The sequence below is a fragment of the Pagrus pagrus genome (assembly GCF_965226575.1).
Source record: "Pagrus pagrus genome assembly, chromosome: 11".
Classification (NCBI taxonomy): Eukaryota; Metazoa; Chordata; class Actinopteri; order Spariformes; family Sparidae; genus Pagrus; species Pagrus pagrus.
The window spans coordinates 20,825,046-20,847,172 of NC_140195.1; the positions used below are offsets into that span (position 1 = coordinate 20,825,046).

General features: G+C 40.1%; 1 protein-coding gene across 3 annotated transcripts; it reads right to left on the minus strand.

Moving 5' to 3' along the window:
- Positions 1–113: 113 nt before the first annotated feature.
- On the minus strand, positions 114–20,105 carry gpr153 (G protein-coupled receptor 153). 3 transcript variants are annotated; one of them, XM_084367884.1, is made up of 6 exons: positions 19,533–20,105; positions 15,033–15,462; positions 9,364–9,553; positions 8,337–8,420; positions 5,328–5,512; positions 114–3,188 (listed from the first exon to the last, which is right to left on the minus strand). In XM_084367884.1, exons 1-6 carry the CDS (start codon positions 19,904–19,906, stop codon positions 2,343–2,345), a joined length of 2,109 nt encoding a protein of 702 aa, XP_084224010.1. In that variant the 5' UTR covers positions 19,907–20,105; the 3' UTR covers positions 114–2,342. The 3 variants fall into 3 exon arrangements, with proteins under 3 accessions (XP_084224010.1, XP_084224009.1, XP_084224011.1); XM_084367883.1 differs by lacking the exons at positions 5,328–5,512; positions 8,337–8,420 and adding exons at positions 3,740–3,759; positions 6,053–6,082 and having other exon boundaries at positions 19,533–19,992; XM_084367885.1 differs by lacking the exon at positions 8,337–8,420.
- Between the last annotated feature and the right edge of the window lie 2,022 nt (positions 20,106–22,127).

Here is a 22,127-nt window from a genome sequence, read left to right on the forward strand (position 1 = left end):
AGCATAAAGCAAAAAGAGACTTTAAAATGGATGCATCCTGCTGCTCCACAACAAACATATAACGTAACAAATAAGGTGAATCTGCCCCAAAACTCCAAAAACACACTCTGAAGCATCATCTTGTGAATTTAATCAGTCATATCTTTTTAACAAAGTCATCATCTGAACAAGAAAATCAAAACATTTAACATCATTCATATTTGAGTCATAAATCTTTGAATATGTTACAAAATTATATTTTAATATTGTAAACACAACAAAATGCAAAACTCTATGACATAGCAAAGTTTGACAGGGGAATGTGATGTTCTGCCTCCAACTAAAGATACATTTCAGCTAATTTGTCCAATTGAAAAGGCTGCACTTGTCAGAGGTACACTAATACATGAGAATTCAAACTAAACATTTAAATGACGGCAGATGAGTGAAAACATATGTGCAACTTTATTACTTGGATGGCAACAGCAAAACGGTTCCACAACTAATAAGGCTGTCAAAGGGGATATTTCCATTTCATATTGTCCTTATAGTCTTAATAATGTCTTTTACAGGTTACACCTAATTAGTGCAAGTACATTCATGTTAGTAGTGACCATAAGAGATCAAAGCCCAAAGTTGGTTCTGCTATTATTTGTGAGTAGAAGAGTTTTCACTTCTTTAAGTCAGATAATTGTCACATGAGAAGTTACTTGATAATTTAAGAGTGTACTTTGTAAAGTTAGCTCTATTGTTTAATCGTCCATTTTGAGTGAGTGTGCTGAATGACAATTATTGGACATTTATAGGGCATTTCACTGATAATTTAGTAACACTATTTGTGTTCTTGAACTTTTACACTTTGCTATAATGTGAAATAATCACATTCTCTCTCCAAATATATATTTATAAAAAAATTAATGCACCTAATTTAAACTTCCCACAGTATCCCTTACTGAGGCTCCGGAAATGCTAACAATTTAATTGACATTAGGCTACTTCATGGGACTTTGATACATCAGGTACAAAAAAGTCACTTCACACTTGAAGAACCTCACAGAATAGGACCATTAGCAGTCTTGGTGCATATTATGAGAAAACAAACAGGAGGAATTATATTACACTTTCATTCAAATCACAATGTTCCTAATTCATGCTATTGTTTTGTGGGTATAGTTGTTACACCAGCATTTAAGTTATGCTACGTATACAGTAGTTAGTCTGAAAGTCTGTGATTATTCTACTTTTGGTCCAGTTAACATCTTTTAGAAAAATCTTTTTTTTAAAAACAAACGTTATTGGTGCTTCTAACACATTACTGACACAAATTAAAGGATGAGGTCAGGCTGACGTGATCATTTGATGAGGATAAAGCACCATTACCTGCTGTATTGGTCTGATGTTCTGTTCGTAAATATCCAGTGTGGTAAGCAACTGTTGTGCCTGATGATGCCCAAGTTAACACAAACATTGGAATAACAAAAACTGGGAGAAAATGTTCTCAGCAAAGGTCTCATTAAACAGAAAAGTACACCAAACCCATAAATCCATTATCCTTCATATATACATGAGATGTCAATCTTTAAAACTGACTTCACATTTTCATTAGGAATTTAGGGGTCTTCACGTTATATCTCAATATCTCACACAGTAACTGTAAAACTAGGCATTAAAGAGTTTGGGATTACCACTCTCAGTTTACTTCAACATGGGGTGCTTGAAAAAAGTGTTTCACGTGTTGTGAATAACAATGTTAATAGAAAAGTTGTACATCATGATCAAAATAAAATAAATATGTATAATGTGTCAATCTCAAGGTAAAAGGGCAGTATTCAGGAAAGTTTGGTTTGAAAGCAAATGTGTCCATACAACAAAACACACAGTCATTACAGGCCAAATAATAACTTCAAGTTCTTAAGTGCAAAAGAAAGAAAGAAAGAAACACCACCCTAACAGCTACCTCCTCCAATTCTTTGAGCATTTCATTAGAAACAACATCAAACAGCAAAAACAAGGTGTGGGAATGTTCACCCTATTTAAAAACAGGTTATCTGTGCCGGTGCTGGAAAAAAAAGTATCAGTGGATATTCTGTGATGTGAAAGCTAAATAACAGGACCACCCAACCCTTTCACCAGCCAACATATGAAATCAAAGTTAGGCCCATTCAGAAATGATGTCCAAAGCTCCCAAAGCCATTTAGCATAGCAGGTATTGGTGGTATTTATAGTAAAACAGAAAATTGGCACATGTAAAAAGGCCAAATAATCCAGTAGGTCACTTTCCCATAACCAAGAAAATTCCAGTGATTTTCATGTTCATAATAACTTCAGTCATAATGTTGATATTAACTAGGAAAAGCTTGCTTTTAGGTTGTGGAGCCGACAGAATCAGAGTGAAACGTGATGTATCCCGAGGACGATACCGAAGGCGTGCTTACAAAACTGTTTGTGCTTCCTTTACTCTCGCCTTTATTCAGGTGCTTCTGAGATCCCCAGTTAGCTCCAGCTCCAGCACCAGGCCCGGCTCCACCGCCTGTCCTTGGCCTAGAGTGCCCTGGAGTCTGCTGGCTGCGCCCAGGTGAGCCACCTTCACACTGATGTTTGCCATCTCGCGGGCGCTCCCGGCAGCCTTTACCAGAGCCACAAGCCCCGGGGCTCTTCTTTCCAACAGGTCTGTCTGGGTTGGGGGAACCCTCAGGCGAGTTGCCCCGACTACTGCTCCTTTTGTGTTCTGAGAGCCGCCTGAGCGCCTGAGGCTCACGCTCAAAGTCTGTGAGAGGGAAGTGAGGAAGGATGACTGTCTGCTGTTCATACACATTGGGGATAAGTGAGATGGTGGATGTGCGCCGCGGGCTCTTCCTGGGGCTCGGCAGCGGCGTCTCATCTATAAAGTTTATCACCTCATCGCGGCTGAAACACCGCAGTTCGTCCTCGTAGCGCTCCCCGCCACAGACCACACGTGGCAGGTGCTTGAGGGAGTGCATACTATCCTCAGAGCGTCGCCGCTTGCGGTGCGGGTGATGGTGATGGTGGCTCTCCTCGTGGTAGGAGACCAGGCTGCTCCTGCGCCTCTCGTGGCGCGGTAAGGTGGAGCTGTAGTGGGCACTCACTATCATGTCCTCGGTGGAGCCCCATCGGTGAAGGTATGAGGGGATCCGGTCGCTGGTCCACATGTCGGTTTCGTCGTGGGAGTATCTTCTTGTAGGGGGCACCTGGACGCAACACACAGACCAAACCCTTCAGTCTATCGGCCATTTTGACATTCATTCACCTAGAACTCTACAACAACAATCAGTTAGCATTGTGCCACTGCATATTATATAAATAAAAATAACATGTTAGCCTATAACATTATAGATTTTAATACACCTACATTATCAATTAGAAAGGGTATTACATGTAGGATTCTTCAAGGTTATATAACACTGTTTTAGAGTGGTCCCAATCAACTGCTCTGCTTAAATATTTTTGGCTGATGACATAAAGCTCAATACAGAAAACAGGCTAGTTTCAGAAGTCATTCTACTTTTGATACACTGATTTCAGCCATTATTTCTGTGTAAAATCCTACATGTCCCAAATATAAGTTGTTTGTCCAACTAGTTGAGTGCAATTTTCACTTATTTTTAAACATAATCCCTCAGACATGAAGGTTTTAACACTCTAACATGCATCAATAAGGTTGTCACTGATCTACTGTTCACCTCCATTATTTGGAGATGAAAAATGCAAAGGTTAATAGTTCCCTACATGTTATACTCACATGCCATTCTGTTCTGACAACTATGCAAGAGAGAGAGGGTTTGTCACAGTGACGTCAAGAGCCACAAGATTGATATCAGCCTGCCCCCCTGTGGTGGGTTTTAGTAAATGCAGAGAAATGAGACAGCAGACGATACAGTAGCATTGAGTGGGTTAGGTGGGAGAGCTGAACAGCAGAGGGCAGCACAGGCATTAGAATGAGTTAGGATGCAGGACAGACTTGGCAGGATGTAGAGAGAGAGAGAGAGAGAGAGAGAGAGAGACCAACACACAACAGCCAATAAAGCCAAAGAGGCTTTATTCTGCAATCAAACCACTTGAGAAGTGCCGTAGCATTTCTCAAATGGAGGTGCTACTTGATAATGATTTGAAGGGTTTTGTTGATTCATGGTCTAACTGGGCCTTCACCCTTGGAGCAGCAACAAAAGTAGTGTGACCGTATCACAGTTCAGCCAGTCTTCCTGTAACTGAAATCAAAAATGCACCTTATTTGTTTTACCACCACACATATACAGCAAGGAGTAACACAGCTAACTATTACTAAATATATATCTACATATCACAATCAACTGAATCCACTGTCATGCGAAGAGGTGTGTCGGACACAAAAACAATGGGTGGAGTAATGGTTTGGTCTCATGAAGTGATAGCTACTGTATACATCTCTGTTTCAAGGCTTCTTAAAGTGTCAAATTGAATAGAGATCCAATCCTGTAGGAGCACTGGTCTTCAGATGTCCATTATAATATCATACTTTTGGGTTATTTTTATTCAAGTACAAGTAAACGTTTTGGGCTGCAGGCTGTCCTGAGAAAACTGAAGCCCTTGTTAGGTTGTTTCTGACAAAGATGACACAGTGTTAAGATGTTTTTTAAATGTTAATATTGTGTTGGTTGCATCAGTTGATTCTAAAGATACATATCCTCACCACAGTCTTCCAGGCCAAGACCAGTAAGATTTTTATCATCATCACTGATTTAATCAATGAATTTCATCAATATTGATTTGATATCTGATTCTAGGTCAGCATTTGTAGTTTACAGAGTTGTTTTGAATTGCCCTAGAAGGCTGCATGTTAGAACACATTTTGGTGTTAATGCAGGCTGAAAAGGAGCATTTCAGAGCTCTGCATCTGTCTGTGATGGATGCTGGATACAATGGACACAATGCTTTTGGGTAGAACATGAGCAGATGTTTAAAGTGCTTTCCTGAAACCTTGAGGGATTCCTGAAAGGTAGAAGGTAAGTCAGTTACTTAACTCTTACCCTCTTGCAAAATAAAAATGTAGTGAACTGCATGACTAGGACACAATAGTCAATAAATGAAGCACATCTAATATGTTGATGGGACTGCCGATGGTCATATTTACCGAACATTAGTCAGCAGGAGTATATTTTTGATTCATGTCATGAGGACAGGATCTCTCGGAGAGATAGCTGCACAAAATGTCTGATGATTCCAGAAAATTCAAGCAAGATATTGTCAGGGCCCACAAGGCCATTTCACCATGCACATAAGCAATGAAGTGTCATTTGATAATAGTTCAATTGATCAAGTAAAAGAAATGAAGAAAATCAATGAAAATATACCTGCAAATACTGCATTTTATCTTCCTGTTGTTCCCTCAATGGATACCCTTGCGGAACCCCCCTTTCTAAGGTTGAGAACTCATACTTGGCATTACGGTCTATCGTCACGATTTCAGGCGCCGAGCTATAGTCATATGGTCTGTCATATATTAAGTCAGCATGAATTCCTCCATCTTGGCTGTTTTCTGCAAAGTGCAGAAAAGCACGAGCGTCAGGATTAGAGAGCAACGAACTCAATACACAAGACAGACAGACAGACAGACGAATAGATAAGAGAGACAAGTTCAATCGTTCTCTGATTTGTTGACTTTGCCTACGGGTCTGCTTAGAAATATGAGGTTTAGATCAAATAATGTTTTGCTTAAAAAATGACCAATAATTCAGTTTCTATTTTTAGTACGGGCATCAAAAAGGCCCCAGATTGGTTCTGAATTCAAAAACCTTGCCAAATGTTTGCATAGAGAATCTTTGAAGGAACAGGGCTTACATTCTGAGCAAAATCTAAAAAAAACAATGTGTATGAGTGTGTAATTACCCATCTATCTATTTTTTGCAATTACTGCATTCATGTTCATTTAAGATCAATTGGAGATGGGTGCAAAATGCTGATCTTGAGGAAAATGTTGGCCAAAAAGATGAAAGATGAAAAGTAGCTATTTTGCACAGGCAGCTTGGCATGCAAGTCAGAGGCTTTGGAATAAACAGGAAACAATCCTTATACATACAACTGTGATGAGTTATACATGGCAAGCCCTCTGGAAAAAAGCAGAGAACTGGCAGTGTTAATTGTCACACAGAATACGGACTGCCCTGTGTTGTTTTATGGCTCCTGCTGGACAATGAGCAGTTATCAGGGAGGGTGTCAGGAGGGAGAGGATCAGAAGGTTTGGAGGGTTAGAAACAGGAGAGAAGGGGTTCAGATCGGGTGGAGTTTAAACAGTGCCAATAGAAGAAAAGGACAGATGGTTCATACTGTCATCAGTTTGCATGAATTGCAGAAATTTGGACATGGACTCAGTCCACAAGCCTTTCTGTGATTATCATGTGACCTAATTTTGGGACCAAATTTTGTTGAAGTGTCTGTGATTCTTCGGTGAAATGTTTCATTTTCAGCCCTCTTGGAGTACATTAACATTAGTGTGATGGAAGACGAAAGTCTTGGACCACTTTCTTTCATTTGTATCTATTAGTCAGATATTTGCTAAATGCAGTTTGATTAAGAATCTGCCTTTAAATAATTTTTGCTTTAAGTCACTATAATCTGACCAGTAGGTGCGAGTCCACAAATAAAAATAAATTAAAACAAAAAAAGAGAGAAAACAAAAATAAACAAATGTATAAAAATAACTCATTTTGTATCTATTTCAGTTGCATTTTCTCAGAAAAAAATTGTGTGTATCCCTTTGTGACTTGAGGGAAATATGACCATCATAATGACATGAAAGTGCTTTTCAGCTTTACTGCAATCGTTCCAGTTTCACTCTGGATCCAAACAAATAAATGGGGAACCATTTATTTTGCTGTTCTCTCATGCCAGGGAATTGTAGAGGAAGATTGCCCAGATTAAATGCATCGGAGTGAAAAAAGAAAACAGTGCTGCAAGGTAAATATGTCCTTTGTCCAGCAATATTTCTTCTTTTTTTTCCCTTTTTTTTTTTTAACATCAATCTCATAGCAGGGTACAGTAAAGCATTTTATAAAGCACACACCACGAACAGAAACACAGAAAAATATATTTTAGTATAGAAAGTTATGTTACACAGACACTTGTCACTTCAGTTACATTTCCTGACAACAAAGGCCACATGATAGGTCACATGATAACATTTGACCACTGATTTCAGACCTCAAACTACAACAAAATATAATGTTAGAAATAATGGCCATTCAAAAGAAACCAACTAACATATCATTCTTTATTCAACCAACATGTACAAACACTATAATCTTGATTGCTATTATAAAAAGGTATTAACCCCTCTGTAATCATTTCATCATATGTAAAAAAGGTTCCATTAAATACAAATTATGCTAGTTTTATGATTATTCATTTCAATTTTTATTTTGCTATTATAATTATACACTATTTTGAGCCAGAAAGGTGTCCATAGTCCCCCCAAAAGGGATAAATACAGTAAATAAATCACTTCATGTATCACTTTAATGTAGATTCATAGCAATTTTATAGTATATCAATATATTTTGGTTATCCTGTATCATACCCTGAAGCCAGTTCAGATCAAAGATTGGGGACAAGCCAAGATTATTGACACTAACACAGACTGTAGCATCACTATTTCCAGTGTCTTTATTTTGTAGCCTGACTGGTCTGACAGAAAATAGCGACGACAGACAGTAGCTGCACAGTTCAATATTTGGAACGCCAAGCAAGGCAGCCACAGAGTTCGAGGGTGTGAAGCTGCAGTAATCATGGGTGCTCCAGAATCAAGGAGCAATTTAAACCTGCATCATGAGGTAGAAATCTTCCTTCAATTTCTCCTTTCTCTTGTAGGGGCGTCACGATTCTCCAAATCCATGATTCAGTTTGACTTTTTGATTTAAAGGTCATTCCCGATTTCGATTCGTTTTCAATTTAAACATATTTTTCTGCACTGATGGCTCTGTTTTTTGTTAAACTATCGCATCTGGATTTGTAAAGCTCAACAAATCATTGCTTTTAACGCCCTGACAACTGACGTTTACGTTTTCAAATTCTTCTTTAAAAAGATAGGGGCAGGCCCATGACTTTACCCTGGTGACATTTTGCATGTTAGGTTTCGGCGAGGTCACATAATATTCAACAACAATAAAGATTCCATGGATAAAAAAAAAAAATTAAAAAAATACCACCCTACTGGGATTAACAATAAACAACAAAATATAAAACTTTAGTTTTTTACAAAGTTCAGTTTCTCACATCTGTTCTGAGTAAACCCCCTTCTCAAACAAAACTATAAAGGATGTCTGAAAAAGAAAGTAAACCCCCATCTTCAAGGCGGTTGAAATTACCTTCAGTCAGTTGATCGTCTTCATGCACACACGACAATTGACTAGACGTGCATCTGCAGGCTACCAGAAAGCTAGCTGTGTCGTCTTTTTCGTTGGATGTGCACAAGAAGGCGGTGATGGAGAGAAAAAAATCCTGTGAGAATCGCTGATGCTGCTTTCGATCTCGAAATTGAAAGCTCATTTTTATGGATTTCCTAGATCGTGACACCCCTAATCTCTTATCTAATGATAAACCTGTGATTCTTGAGAACGCTAGCTGACAGCTACTTAGTCAACTGTCAGCTAGCGTTCTCAGGAATCACAAGCTTTTCTGTGATTTGACAGCATCAGTTAATCTTCACACACACTAAGAAACGCTATTTCAACAGTGCAGCACCTTTTCTCTACAACATTAGGGAAAAAAATGCTTTTCTTGTCACAAATCTTTGATGTTAACTGGCTCATATGGAGGTCTGATCATTTATTACCTTGTCCACTGGATTCTCAGTTATAATGTAATAAGAAAGTGGTATTGTGAATTGCACAAATGCAATGCAAATAATTGCTGAGGATTATAAATCACAGAGATGACACCATGCTATTACAAGGACAGAGGATGACTCCATCAAACATCAGGTCATAAACTGATGATTTTTTTTAGCTAGATACTAACCTCTGTTCCCTTCCTGCAATATTGCTGCCCTCAATTTCCCCAGTACAACTACTCCCTAGGCCAAGAGACAAAACTATTTTGGTTGATAAATCACATTTGTCACTGTGATTCCTGTGGCCAAAGACAGTTCAGAACACTTCTCAACACAAACGAGTTTGTGTGTCCAAACCAGTCTTTAACTGTCATTTGGATTTTGTAAACTCAGGCAAATTATCTGCAATTTCACTTGTGTCTCTGCAAAAGTAAACCAAATTATCTTTGGAAGCACACTGAGCTGTCTTGGGACATAGCAATAATCATCCTTATTGTCATTATCAGGTGAAGAGGAGGGAAAAAAGAGGTAGGACAGGAGGGAGACGCATGACTGTTGCTTACCCTCGTCCACGTCGTCGTTGGACATGATGGCGACGCACTTCTCCCACACCATGCGGATGTCAGCCCGATAGCGGTCGCAAGCCCAGAGGAACATGGGCAGCAGGATGGACTGGGCGATGGAGCACCACAGCACACACAGCACCATCCAGTTGTAGGAGCGGTCAAACTTCAGACTGGCAAAGCTCACCACCTTGGCAGAGTCAGCAAAGGGTTGGAGAAGATATAATCGAATTTTATACTGTGTGGCGACATAAATCTTCGCAATTTGGCAAAAGACAAAATTGAAATTGATATTTTTATTTAATACAGTCATGACTTGAGAGGACTTATCCCACAGGATCACCAGAAAGTGTCATGGATTAGGTTAAAGGAGACATTGATTTAGCCCAGCTGCTCTGTTGTGTGTGTGAGCTGACCAATCAGAGGAGACTGGGTATTCAGGAAGGGGGCGTTAAAGAGACGGGAGCTAAAACAGCATTTCAGGCTGAGTGAGAAAACCAAACCTTATATTTTTTGAGCATTAGAGCATGTAAACATATTCTAGCAGTAACCCAAAATAAAATAATGAACGTGAAAATGAGCAAAATATGTCATGCAACCGATTGAAACAACAGTTCAGAGTCCAAACCACATTAAAGAACATTTCTGTAAATAAATGTAATATTATGGACAAAACGTGGTGTAACTACCTACTCCTGCTACTTTTAGAATATGAAACATCAACTAACAGAATCAGAAAACATGCAAAACTTCTACAGACAAATACTGCTGTGGAAATGATTTTGGTTCAGATTAACATGACAGCACCTGCGTTACAGAACCTTTTGTGAAACTTGTGTAGTTTTTGGCCTCGATTCAGTGAAATACCTGACATGAGACATGTCTCTGTTCAAACTTTTAAGAGATATTTGCTGTATCTGTGTCCACTGAGAGTACAAAATACTGAAAGTCGTCCCTCAGATCCTATGCAGTATGTTAGTAATTACCAAATCTACAAGCAGCTTAAAACATGTCGTGACATACAGCATACAGTACACATATGAACTAGTGCTGTAACTAAAGATCATTTTCAACTGGAATAGTAATGAAAAACAACAGATGAAAGTAGTTGCATTTAATTATCTTATTCATTCATTTCATCTCTGCATTCATCCACTGAACTGCTCCTCAGTGTGGGGAAAGGTGACCTCGTTTCGGGCACGACCCCTTTTAGCATCAGAGATAATGTGGGTTCTGTACCTCAGTGAAGTAACAGAGAGCATTATCTGATCATTAGAGTCGACAGGATCAGCGTCTAATCCTCATCTCTAATGCATCGGGGCCAAGACACTGATCAGATTGATTAACTCAAACTCATTATCACCTCCTCTGGTCACACCTTGAACTCGAGCAGCGGCCACACACAGCAGCATCACTTCAAGACTTAATGAAGTTATGAAGTCTCCTGACTCCAGCAACCTGATATTGATCTTAGTGTGTCTGCTGAGCTGACCCGATCTGAAAAACTACCAGGAAAAAGACAGGACAGTGGAGACAGCGAAAGACTCTTGTTTTGTCTTTCTATCAGAACACATGCACTTCTGATTTTAACACACTTTCATCCAGAGAGCTGAATAACTGAATGCAGACCCAGCATAACACTTAAAACACTCACTCTGACATCAGAAAATGCCATGATGTTCCCCAGTGTGGAAAAACTAGCTTATTTTTTGTTACAGCTAATGTATTTTCCACTGGCGTGCACTTATTTTGTTGTCTGAAAAGCTCATAAGTGGTGCGTTCTTATCAGTGGACCGCAGTGTGTTTTAAACTCAATATGAGCTGAAAACAACTGATGAAAGTGATCAAATGACTTTCACAAACTTTACTAAGAGACTATTTCCAGAGGTAATGATGCAACCACTAGTATTACTAGCAGTTATATAATAAGTGTTGGTGTTGCATAATTGTAATTTCTTAAGTAAACAGATATCCAATGATAACACTTTGGAGTTGTAACGTTGTGAGTAAGTAGTACATCAACTCACCGGCCAGCTCTTGAGAATGTGATCAAATAAAACTATTTTGGTTTTGTTTTTGCTTCCCCACAGCGGTGATTCTATTATAGTCTGTTCATATATCTTCACCTCAGTATTTCTCTGTGTAACACCATACGTTTCTGTGTGTGTTTCAGCTTTCCATGCATTTAAATAGCTCATTACGAGAGGTAATAAAGACAGCAAGCAGACGTTTTGTTGTTTCTGCCACAGCACTGGAAATATGAGCTTTCACTGGTGCTGTGCTCCCTACTCTGTCATGCACACACATACAGAAACCTAATAGCAAGTTGTTGTAAAAGTGATACCTCACTCTCTTTTCTTATCCACTACAAGAGGGCAGTTTCACCTCCGATCCTGAACTCAAACATCTCTGCATGGAGGCGTGATGTTGACAAGTAAAAATGTGACACATACACTAATTAAGCAGCACACAGTTACGACAGAGGCATTATACAAAGACATGGTGGCATCTCTACTATTCATGTTTCTTTATACACTGATATTCACTATTCACTAATTCATAAAAAGCATTTCCCCGTGTGTTCTGTCTCTCTTTGAATAACAAACAGCAGCTGTGGTGCCTAAAGACCTGTGAGCTCATCGGCGTTGCGTAATTGCGTTCCCAGCAAGGATTCATTCAGTCTCCATACCTTTATTCACATTCCCCTTTTGGTGCGAACTCTGATGTGCTACCATCTCCACAAACTTTCATTAAGGACCCTTCTTGACGTAGGGCAAGAGCTGATTTGAGTAAAATAAGTATTTTATTGAGGAACATTGATAACAGTATGAAACATTTAGGTGTCTGGCGGAAGCAAATACGTGCAAATTAATCTATTTGTCAGCTTATTAAATTAAAAGAGAGACCATGTTTGAGAGAGCAGAGAGTAGATTTGTATAATTCTACAGAAACATGGCTTTAAGGTGTAATTTAAGATCACTTTAAAAGCCAAGACCTGCAAGTTGTTATGAGGTCCCCGTTGAGTTTGTTTCTTGGAGAGAATTCATGTATTAAGAGCATTGGAAAGATTATTCTAGCCTGAGGCTTCAAAGTAACCTGACGTACCAGATGGTTTGTTAAACAGAACCATCTGGGAAGGAGCCGCCACTTTCAAAAAGCACTTGGCAGGCGATTGGACAAACCATCAGTATATCACAGACAAACTTTAACCAGTCAGTCTGTTGGTAAATCAAACTCTCACCAAAGCTCGTTGAGAGAAGAGAGAAAACATCTTTCCAACTGAGAAAAGCCTTCAGATTTTAATTTCTCCTGCACTGCTGTTCTCATCCTCACAATAAAACAGTAAAACATGTTATTAATAACTCAAACTCCCACATTTCCATTGAGGTTTGTGATCTGTCCACACAATATTTCTTTTATTTGTTTAATGTTGATTTATTTATCATCTTTTATTCGTTTTACAGTTCTTACTTACTGTACCTGTTCTTAATTCCTCTGATGTGATGTCTTCTTATTATCCTTTATTGATCGTATTCTTCTTCTCTCTTCATTTGCATTGCTTTCTTAGGGATTTTGCCTGTTTAATTACTTTTATTCCTTGTACTTGTAACTACTCATATTGACATTTTATGTTTTGCATTTAGTCTTTTGCCTTCTTGTTTCAACTTCTCCTTAGACAAGGCCTCCCTGTTTGGCTTGACTGCTGAGTAATTATTCTGTAATATTGTCCTGAGTTTCCTGCTTTTGCTTGTCTGTCAAAGCACTTTGTAAACTCTACTTTTAGAGGTGCTATAAAAGTTATCATTATTGTTATATCAGGATGTGTGGTGATTTGGCTAAATCTCAGCTGGAGTTGAACCAAACAGTGAGAACACAGCATATTGATCCTATGATAATGCGATATAGTTTCCTTGCTTAGTGTTTCATATTTCAGCATGAAAGGCTTGTGCAGATAGTAACACTTTTGAGGCAAAAGTTCCTGTTTGTGGTGCACAACACTTAATTAAAAAAGGTTTGTCTAATGTGACAATGACTCCTAACAGATGGATTGTGCAGATGATAACAGAACTGAGGCACTGTATTATATATGAACTGACACTGAGGCACTTTGAGACACATAATGTTCTTAGAAGAGGTGGTGAGGAGTGATACAACTCAAACCTAATTTCACAAAACTTCTGCTATTAAAATATCCACTTTTAAAGCAATGAAATACAGTAGCTCAGCCATGTGGGTTAAACGTGAGCAGAGGGTACTCGCTTTAGAAATAATAAAAACTACCAAAGGACATTTTGCCTATAAAGAAAACTCCATCCCGATGACTTGCTTTTAAAATGACAGGAGGGCTGCTCTGGCTGCATCAAAAGCATTAATCCTTGAGCTTTCTACTGGCTCTCAAGTCCTCATAGAAAACCAATGAACTGACTTGTTTAAAAATGTATGAGAACCTGAGGGTGGAATTTGCAAACCAAATGGCAACACATTGAAACAGAGCTCACTCATTGATAATGCACTTCAAGGATCAGGTTTCCTGGGAAGTAGAAGGAAGTTGTGCTCTGGATTTCCTTAAAAGACAACAGAGGGAAGATGATTCCAGTGCTTAAATCTAACCTGGAGCTTTTTCTAGTGTGGGCCAACATATTCATGTTGATATTATTATAGACAGCATACAATCAGTACCCCTTACCCCTGCTCCAGTAGTCACACACTATAGACTGTATATATAGACACACACTGTCCATATTGTACACACTTAGCCTGACCTACTTAGAGGCCCAGATGAGCAGAAACATTTAGATTGATGTAAATAATAAAACAGTATGGGATGGTTACAGAAGCTGCAGTGGATAAACTCCACCCTCCAAACCGTTATTTTCATCTTAATTTTTTATTTTTCCCCCGACCAACCCTGTCCACTGTTTCACTCTCCAGCGCTGTCTCAATTAACCTCCCTTACCCTTACAAGTATGAGTGATGACGAGGTCACAAAAAACCTCACCTCACTGTATGTTAGCGTGTCTTGTTTTCAAAGAGGGCGGCAGCATTTTGCTACCACATCATCTGAGAAACAAAATGTTCTTACTGCGAGTAATATATAGACATAAATAGAATTTTTTTTTAAATGCTTCTTATTGTTCAACGTTTTACCAACGCTGGGAGTTTTCTTATCTGGAACAATTATTTATAATAACTCAATTTCCATTATTTTATATTGGCATATATGATCAGTCTTATTTTTGTTTTGTCAAATGAAACAAGCGAGGAGATGTATTTTTGCATCTGACATGCAGATCAGAAGTTTCTTTGAGAGTTCTGGAAATACCTTCAAACCAGCAGGCAGTGTTGTTAAACGACCTTCTGGGTTTTTTAAAAGATCACAAGGGATTAGTGGTTTAGAAAGACAGATGCTCAGCTCTGTGAATCAAATGTCATGATAAGTAATGAGAGGCAAAATCTGGAGCTACATGAACTCTACAAATTTTACAAAACACTGATGAATGCCTGAAACCATACACCGTCACAACTGATCCAGAAGTCCTGCATCTGTCAGCCCATGGTAATACACAAATGACTTCACTTGGAATTTTTGCTTTAACAACCAGGTCTTTTAACTGGTTGTTTCTCCGACCAGATCCATCACAAACTGCAATCATGTTCAGGCAACTCACCAGTATGGGGAAGCCAGTCAGGAAGTCATAGATGAAGACGATCCCACTGATCAGGTAGGTGATCTGCAGTGACGTCTTGAGAGGCTCCGATCCATCAATGGACGATCTGCGCTTCCCCTGGGCATCCTCCACCACTATGGTGGGGACGTTGAACTTGTTCTTGTCTGCGTTGTGGCCTGCCTGAATGGAGAAGGTCTGGAAGAGAGCAATGCCGATGCAGATCACGCCCATGGCCACGCTGCCGCCGATCAGCAGCAGAAAGCACACGCCGAAGCCCAGACCGATCTCAGTCACAATGAATCGGCAGTCAGAGGTGTAGAAGCGGTCGATAGTGTCGTGCCAGCCCACTGCTGGAAGCGTGGACAGGATGAAGGAGACCATCCAGATACCCATCACTGTGTGCACCGCCTGCTTCTTGGTGTTACTCAACCTGGAAGCATAACCACAGATTTTAGCAAAAAGTTAAACTGCTGTCAGGTCTACAAGTGAAATGGGCTTTGGGTTTTTTTCTGCTGTGCATGTCCTGCAACTTAGTCTTGAACTGGGTGACTGGTTTTCTTTGTCCAATACTTAGCTTTTTTTTTCAGTGAAAATCTGACATATTTATATTTTCCTATATTTATATCTGACATATATCTCTGTGGTCATAATGTCCAGTGAAAATAACGGAATGATAATAAAGGTGGAGTCAGTGATTCTGGCGAAAGATAGCTGATCGCTGACTCTCATTCCCCGATCATCAAATACCAATGGTTTTGGTTCGAGGCATGGACCGAGCCAGCCTCGGAGTGAGACTTGATTAATTAAAAAAATTATCTTATTTTGAGTCAATATAGTTGGCAATTAATTTTCTTTTTATCGACTAATTGATTTATCAACTAATCATTTCAGCTCTACAATGTACAGTTATATTTTGTACGGAGAAGAAGAAATATGTGTGACTGACAAAGTCAGTGTAAAGAACCTTTGTAAAACTACAGCTTTGGTAAAGTACTGTAAAATGCCACAAAATGGCAGGTCTGCACCTGGGACACCTAAGCTGAAAAAAGGCACTATCTCACACCACCATCACCTAGATAAACTGGAGATGAATGGAGGGAAATCAATGCTTTGCTGATGGCGAAAGATTGCTTTTCACGTCCCTCGGTCTATTTGTCATCTAGGTCTATTTCAAGGCGGAGGGATTTCTATTTCCTCTCACCTCCAAGTAATTGTTACAGTCGAGCAATTTGCTGAATGTGTTTGTGTCCTCTGGCGGTGTGGCACTTCTCAAGGTTTGCACACGTACGGCTAAAAATACGGCAGGCAGTTAGTGGTGTTCTCAAACTTGACGAAAGACTGTGCTATCCTGCCGAAACATTCGCACCTAAAGCACTGCTGAGCTGTTCATGGCATCAGCAACAAATCATACACAGAGGCCAATCCTTTTTAAGCTTTCAGAATACCTAGGTAGGGTTCATTATGTGGCTTTTAAAACTTTCTAACTCTACTGTCTCAGACAGAATTCGCAAAAATGTACCTCTCCTCCTTCATTCGTGTTGGAAAGTAATACAGTAAATTCTCAGGTAAGCGTCACTCGTCCTGGAGCAGTTTTGGCAGGAAAACCTGTCTCCCTCTAGAGAGCCAGAGCACGTTGGCTATCCTCCTCTTCCTCTCATTAAAATCCCCTGGAAGAGCACTGAGAATGTAACCCCTCACATGCAAAACATGTCAAAAATATAGTTAAAGTAGTAATGTGTTAGCGTACATGCACTGACACAATATGAGTGGCACAGAGGGGGCAGCAGTAGCCTCTGTCTTTGCACTGTGGCTTTGTGCAAAGACAAGTAGGTCTTGTTGTCACTGTGAGTAATTATGCTAGCCTTTCCTGAATGTGCCTGGGGTACATATGATGGGGAGGGTTACGTCACAAAGCTGCTTGAATCTATTACCAGAGAGAGAGCGTTGCGAGGGGCAGAGCAGCTAAGAGATAGCGAGCGCAGGGTGATGAGAACAGCTGCCGAAGTACAAGGTTGGAATTCATAATTCAGGCCTTCGGTGTGTGTTAATGTCAGAGACAAGGCAGCCGTGCTACCTCAGCAGGGCGAACGTGGAGCGATTTAAATGAAAGATGAACAGCAATTACACGGTGCATCGCCTGAGCTATCACTCTGCCATATCGTTGTTAAAAGTGACTTGGAAAAAAGAAGAAGGAGACGTTGAGTGGAAAGTCAATGTTTCCAGGCAGGAGAGAACATAGTCAGACGAGCAAGGGAGCAGACGAGGGAGATAAAAGTGTAAAGCCTGATATCTATGTGAGGACATCAGCCAATAATGACAGCTGCACGAGCAATATAGATAGCAAGATTGAGCATAGATTTAAAAGGAAGTTTGCATATCTTATTTGAACGTCTGCTTATCTGCAGAATTGGCCAAGCTGACTGCAGGCTGAGCATCTGCAGGCCTGATGCCACAGGAAGTACAATCTCTTTGTTTTTCAGCAGAGGAGGAAGAGCGATGCAACACAATACTGATCTTCACCACATGAACCACAGCACCAGCTTCTGCACCATTTCAATCACCCCAAAAGTAGCTTGCATGTATTGTGCAAAAAAGAACGCAGATTTCATATGTAGACATGCATTAAGCTTCAAATGATTAATCTGTACGTGATGACCAGAAAATATCTAGAAATCAAAAAGCCAGGTGAGATTCGAGGTGAAGTCACCTTAAACTGCAAATTACAATCGGGCATTTTAGCCATTATATGTGATTTATATGCTTTTAGGCTTGTTACTGTCCAACCGCCATGGTGTTTTTCCATTGCAGATTAAATACCAAGCTTAAAGGGGCTCTATGTAACAATTTACGTGTATTATAATCACTTTTTTATTGGCAATACGTGAGCTGTTTGTAGCGTGACGTGAAAAATAACACCTTCTCATCTCTCTCGGTTGCCTATACAAGCCTGTGGACCATTTGTTTAAGTTGTTAAATGCTGCTCTGCTGTGGATTCTTTCGTGAAGGACTTGGGTCAGACTTTCTGCGACAGTCCAAAGCATGAGAATTTTCACCTGTAATCGAGTGCCTCGTTTAAGTGCCTCTCTCTGCTTCACTGACAGAGAGCAACAGAACCTAACGTTGGGTTGGAGATGGAGTCTGCTAACAAAAACTAACAACCAGCTTCCACAGGGCCCCTTTAAATCAAAGACATCCTTCAACAAATCTCTGGTTTTGAAACACGTGTCCTCCTTTCTGATAATGACGTGAGATAAATCCCAACATAACCGTATGTCTTCTTAAAAAGTGTCATTTTCAAATCAAACAGTAGCCAAAAGCCCTGGATCTTATGGGAACAAAATGATGGTTGCTTGTTACCAATCATCACAACAGGTAATGTTAAAGCAGCAGTTGTACATCCCAGAATACAGACAGAAATAGCATCAAAATCTTGTTTCAAAAGGAAGCAGCAATTTTGCTCAGAACATCTGATTGCGTGTGAACAGCAGATGTCTAACAAGACCAAAATGGTGTTACTGCAGCAGGGCGCTGACTGGTAATGTGAGGTGAACCTGATCTTTATTATTTAGAGTTACTTCGTAATATCACTTGTTGTGAGAAGCCAAATGAAGCTGGAAGCTAGAGCTGGCAGATGCTCAGTCTAGAGGGTTTTACACGGTGTTACCCCAAATAACTGCAACCAGCAGATGTGTTGGCAGCAGAGGGAGATTTCACCTGATGAAGAGCATTCCCAAAAACTGATGTAAACAGGTTGTCACTTTACACCAATCTGAATACCGTCCCCATCCAATCTGAGGGATGTGCTCAGAGATGGAGCGAGGTGCCAGAAAATTTGCAGGTTAAAAGCCAGAATGCCTTGTTTCGAAGTGTCTCTGGAGGATGTTGCATTTATGGAATCTGCAGGATGGTAGGATTTAAAATGTCTTTTAATCAAATTCAATTATGTTGCTTAGAATATTAGAAAAGTGGATGGTTGGATGTTAAAAAGGCAACGTGCTCAGTATCTACATTAGTAAAATACAGATTCGTGTTCTTTACTTACATAATTACAGAAAATACTGTATGTTGAAATGACACATCTTTAACCATTCCCCTTTAATTATAAATAAACATATTTTCTCACTTGCCTCGGGTGGTATGTAGTCATGGACATAATCCAAGAACACACTGTCAAAATTTTTTATGGGGACTATTTATTCGGTAGAAAGTACCTCCATAAAAACCATTTTGCAGTGAGGTCCAGGACATTTTTTCTGGAAAATAAATTCACTTTACCTCTATTGAATGGGGGTGAAGGCAGAAATCTCAGACACATATATTTCATGACCAGAGTATAAGCAAAGTTATCTGTAGTGGTATGATACCTTGCTGGGTACTACAAGTCATAAGTTTGTAATTTGGCAAAAACTACTCTTTGGAAATGGTGCAGCCTGAATTGACAACATAATCTGAACAGGCATAAACAGAAACACTTTTTGATGACTGAGTCGGGTGTCTTACCTGTAGTTTACAGGCCAGCGTACCATCCACATGCGGTGATAAGAGAGCGAGGTGACGGAGAAGCAGGTGACCAACGTGAGAGTGTAGAAGGTGGAGACGAACACCTTGCACAGACCCTCGTTCCACTCGTAGTTGGAGTGCTGCCGGCGAAGCGTTATCACACAGTACATGGTGATGGGGATGGCCATGTTGAGGATGTGCGTGCCCGCCAGCGTGCAGATGAGGAACTCCAGCGGCTTCCACTTTTTCTGCTTGGCGCTGACGCTAAGGATGCTCCAAGTGTTGGCCAGGATGGATACCCCCGAGCAGACCAGCCAAGCCAGCGTGTTGGCGTTGATGACGTCATCCTTCATGGTGGTTACCTCATCCACCATGTTGGAGCGGGGAAGGGCGGAGCCTGGGGGGCCGCAAGGAACTGTTGGCAAGAGCAGGTACACACAAGGAGAAGGAAGAGGTGGTGATGGGCAGGAGGGGATGCAGGGCGTCAGGCGAGGCAGGCATCCTATCTGGGTGGGCGTGCACTCTCCATGGGATGGCCACAGCAGGGAAAGGACATGGAAGTGGTGCGACGCAGTGGGATGTTAGAGGGGGGGATGGAAGAGCCGAGCCAGTTCCTTTACAAGCCCGAGGCTGGAGAGGGGGTGAGAGAAAAGAGGGATTCAGAGACAGTTAAAGACAGTCCAATTCAAAATAATCCTTCATCATACATAATCCCTCATTCCAGTGAACTAATAGGGTTATGTTAATCACAACAGTCGAACTATTACCATTAATAATGAAAGCAATCCATTTCATGTGGTTCAGACAGAACAGTAATCAGTCAGCAGGGCTTATTTCAAAAATGCTGCAAGCGATAGGACAGAGAAAAGCATAAAGCCACAATATGCAGCTGTTGTTGTACAGAAACTGGTGCTAATGGTCACACTTTTTTCATTCTCTTCGTACGAAAATAATCAAGTCACATCAAAATGTTGCAGGAGATGGAGAAAATAACAGAATTAACTCAAATGGCATGAAGTAGAGTGCATACCTTCGCCCAAGGCCCTTGGCCCTTTAATAAAAATGCAATCCTATTTCATCATCCTGAAATACATGCCACTTTGCAAAGCTTCCAGTTAATGCTGAATTATTCAGTTAATTAATCCTGCAGTCAATTAGAAACAAATAATGCTAATAGTTTAAACAATGAATTAGATCAAGTCATTTATCAAGCAAAAAAAAAATGCAAAACATCGACTGGTTCCAGCTTCTGAAATGTGAAGATTTGCTGCCTTTAAATCACTTTAAATTGAATATCTTCTGGGGTAAGGTCAGAAAAAACAGCTATTTGAGGAAAACTGTGATGATCATTTGACAAATTGTAGATTAAATAATTAATCTTCATGATAAATAAGGTATTGATTCAAGTCTATGGCATTTCTTAAGGCAACAGTTTCTAGTGTTGGCTGTTCAGGGCTTCATTGTCCCACCCCTGTAACATCATTAAAAACAGTGACATTACAAAACTGAATCTTTTGCAATCCTGTTAGAAGGAGCAAGAAGACATAGCTGGCTACAGTTTCAGTCCATGTTTAAGGGCCACTTCCAGCATATCACAGCTCCTGCTCGAGAATCATCAGAAGAGGATGACTTTGGTCTCCCCACTGTGGAGTGAAAAATGCTTGGCACAGCTGGAGCGTGTTGTCACATTTATTTCCTGTCTTTTGGCTTGTCCAAACACCGATGTGCTGCAGGCAAGACCCCTGAGAGGGGACACTGGAAATGACAAGAACCACGTCATCGTCACCCTGCTCTCTCTTCCACTGATCTAATCCTCCTCTCTCCATGTCTTTCCTCTGGTGGCACCCTAAACATCTGTCAGCCAATCAGATTCAGTCATGCTAATGCAGGATGTTAAGAAGCAGCATATATACGCCCCTTGGGACCTGTGTAGCCATATGGATAAGGAAATGTTCTCAGGGCTTAAGAAGCTGTGACAAGGCATTAGACTCCTGGCTTTACAACTGTAGCTGATCAGGGGAGAGCTGCGCCAATTAGGTTCAAAGTAGCAATTAAAATTTAAAGTCTGTGTGTGGCACAGTTCGTTTGGAGTGAAGTAATGGAACTACATCACCACACTTACTACTGGAAACGAGGTCACAGTGACATCCGACAGCCAGCAGTGTCTCATTCTTGGAAATCAGAGAATAATAAATAGAATAGAGGGCAACTGAAGCCTGGAGTGAGTCTTACATTCAGCTTTATCTTAAATTCCAACAATAACTTTTAACCCTATGAAAACGGACCTCACACAGGCAGCCCTAAACATAAATAGAGTTGGTTGTTTTGAGCAGTGTATTTAGCAGTTTTTATGATAGCGTATTTCTAAGTTGTGAGCATATTAAGCAAATGAAGATACTCCAAGATATATGACCACAATAAGCAAAATTACCAATGTAGTGTCGTGGTTTGGGTTATTGTTTTAATTATTTCCTGTTTTATTTTGGTAGATTTATTATTGCGCGTCATGTTTTGCTTTCCACTTCCTGTCATTGTCTGTTTTCCTGCCATTTTTGATAGCTCAGTTTCACCTGTCTCTTCCCTTCTTTGTGTATT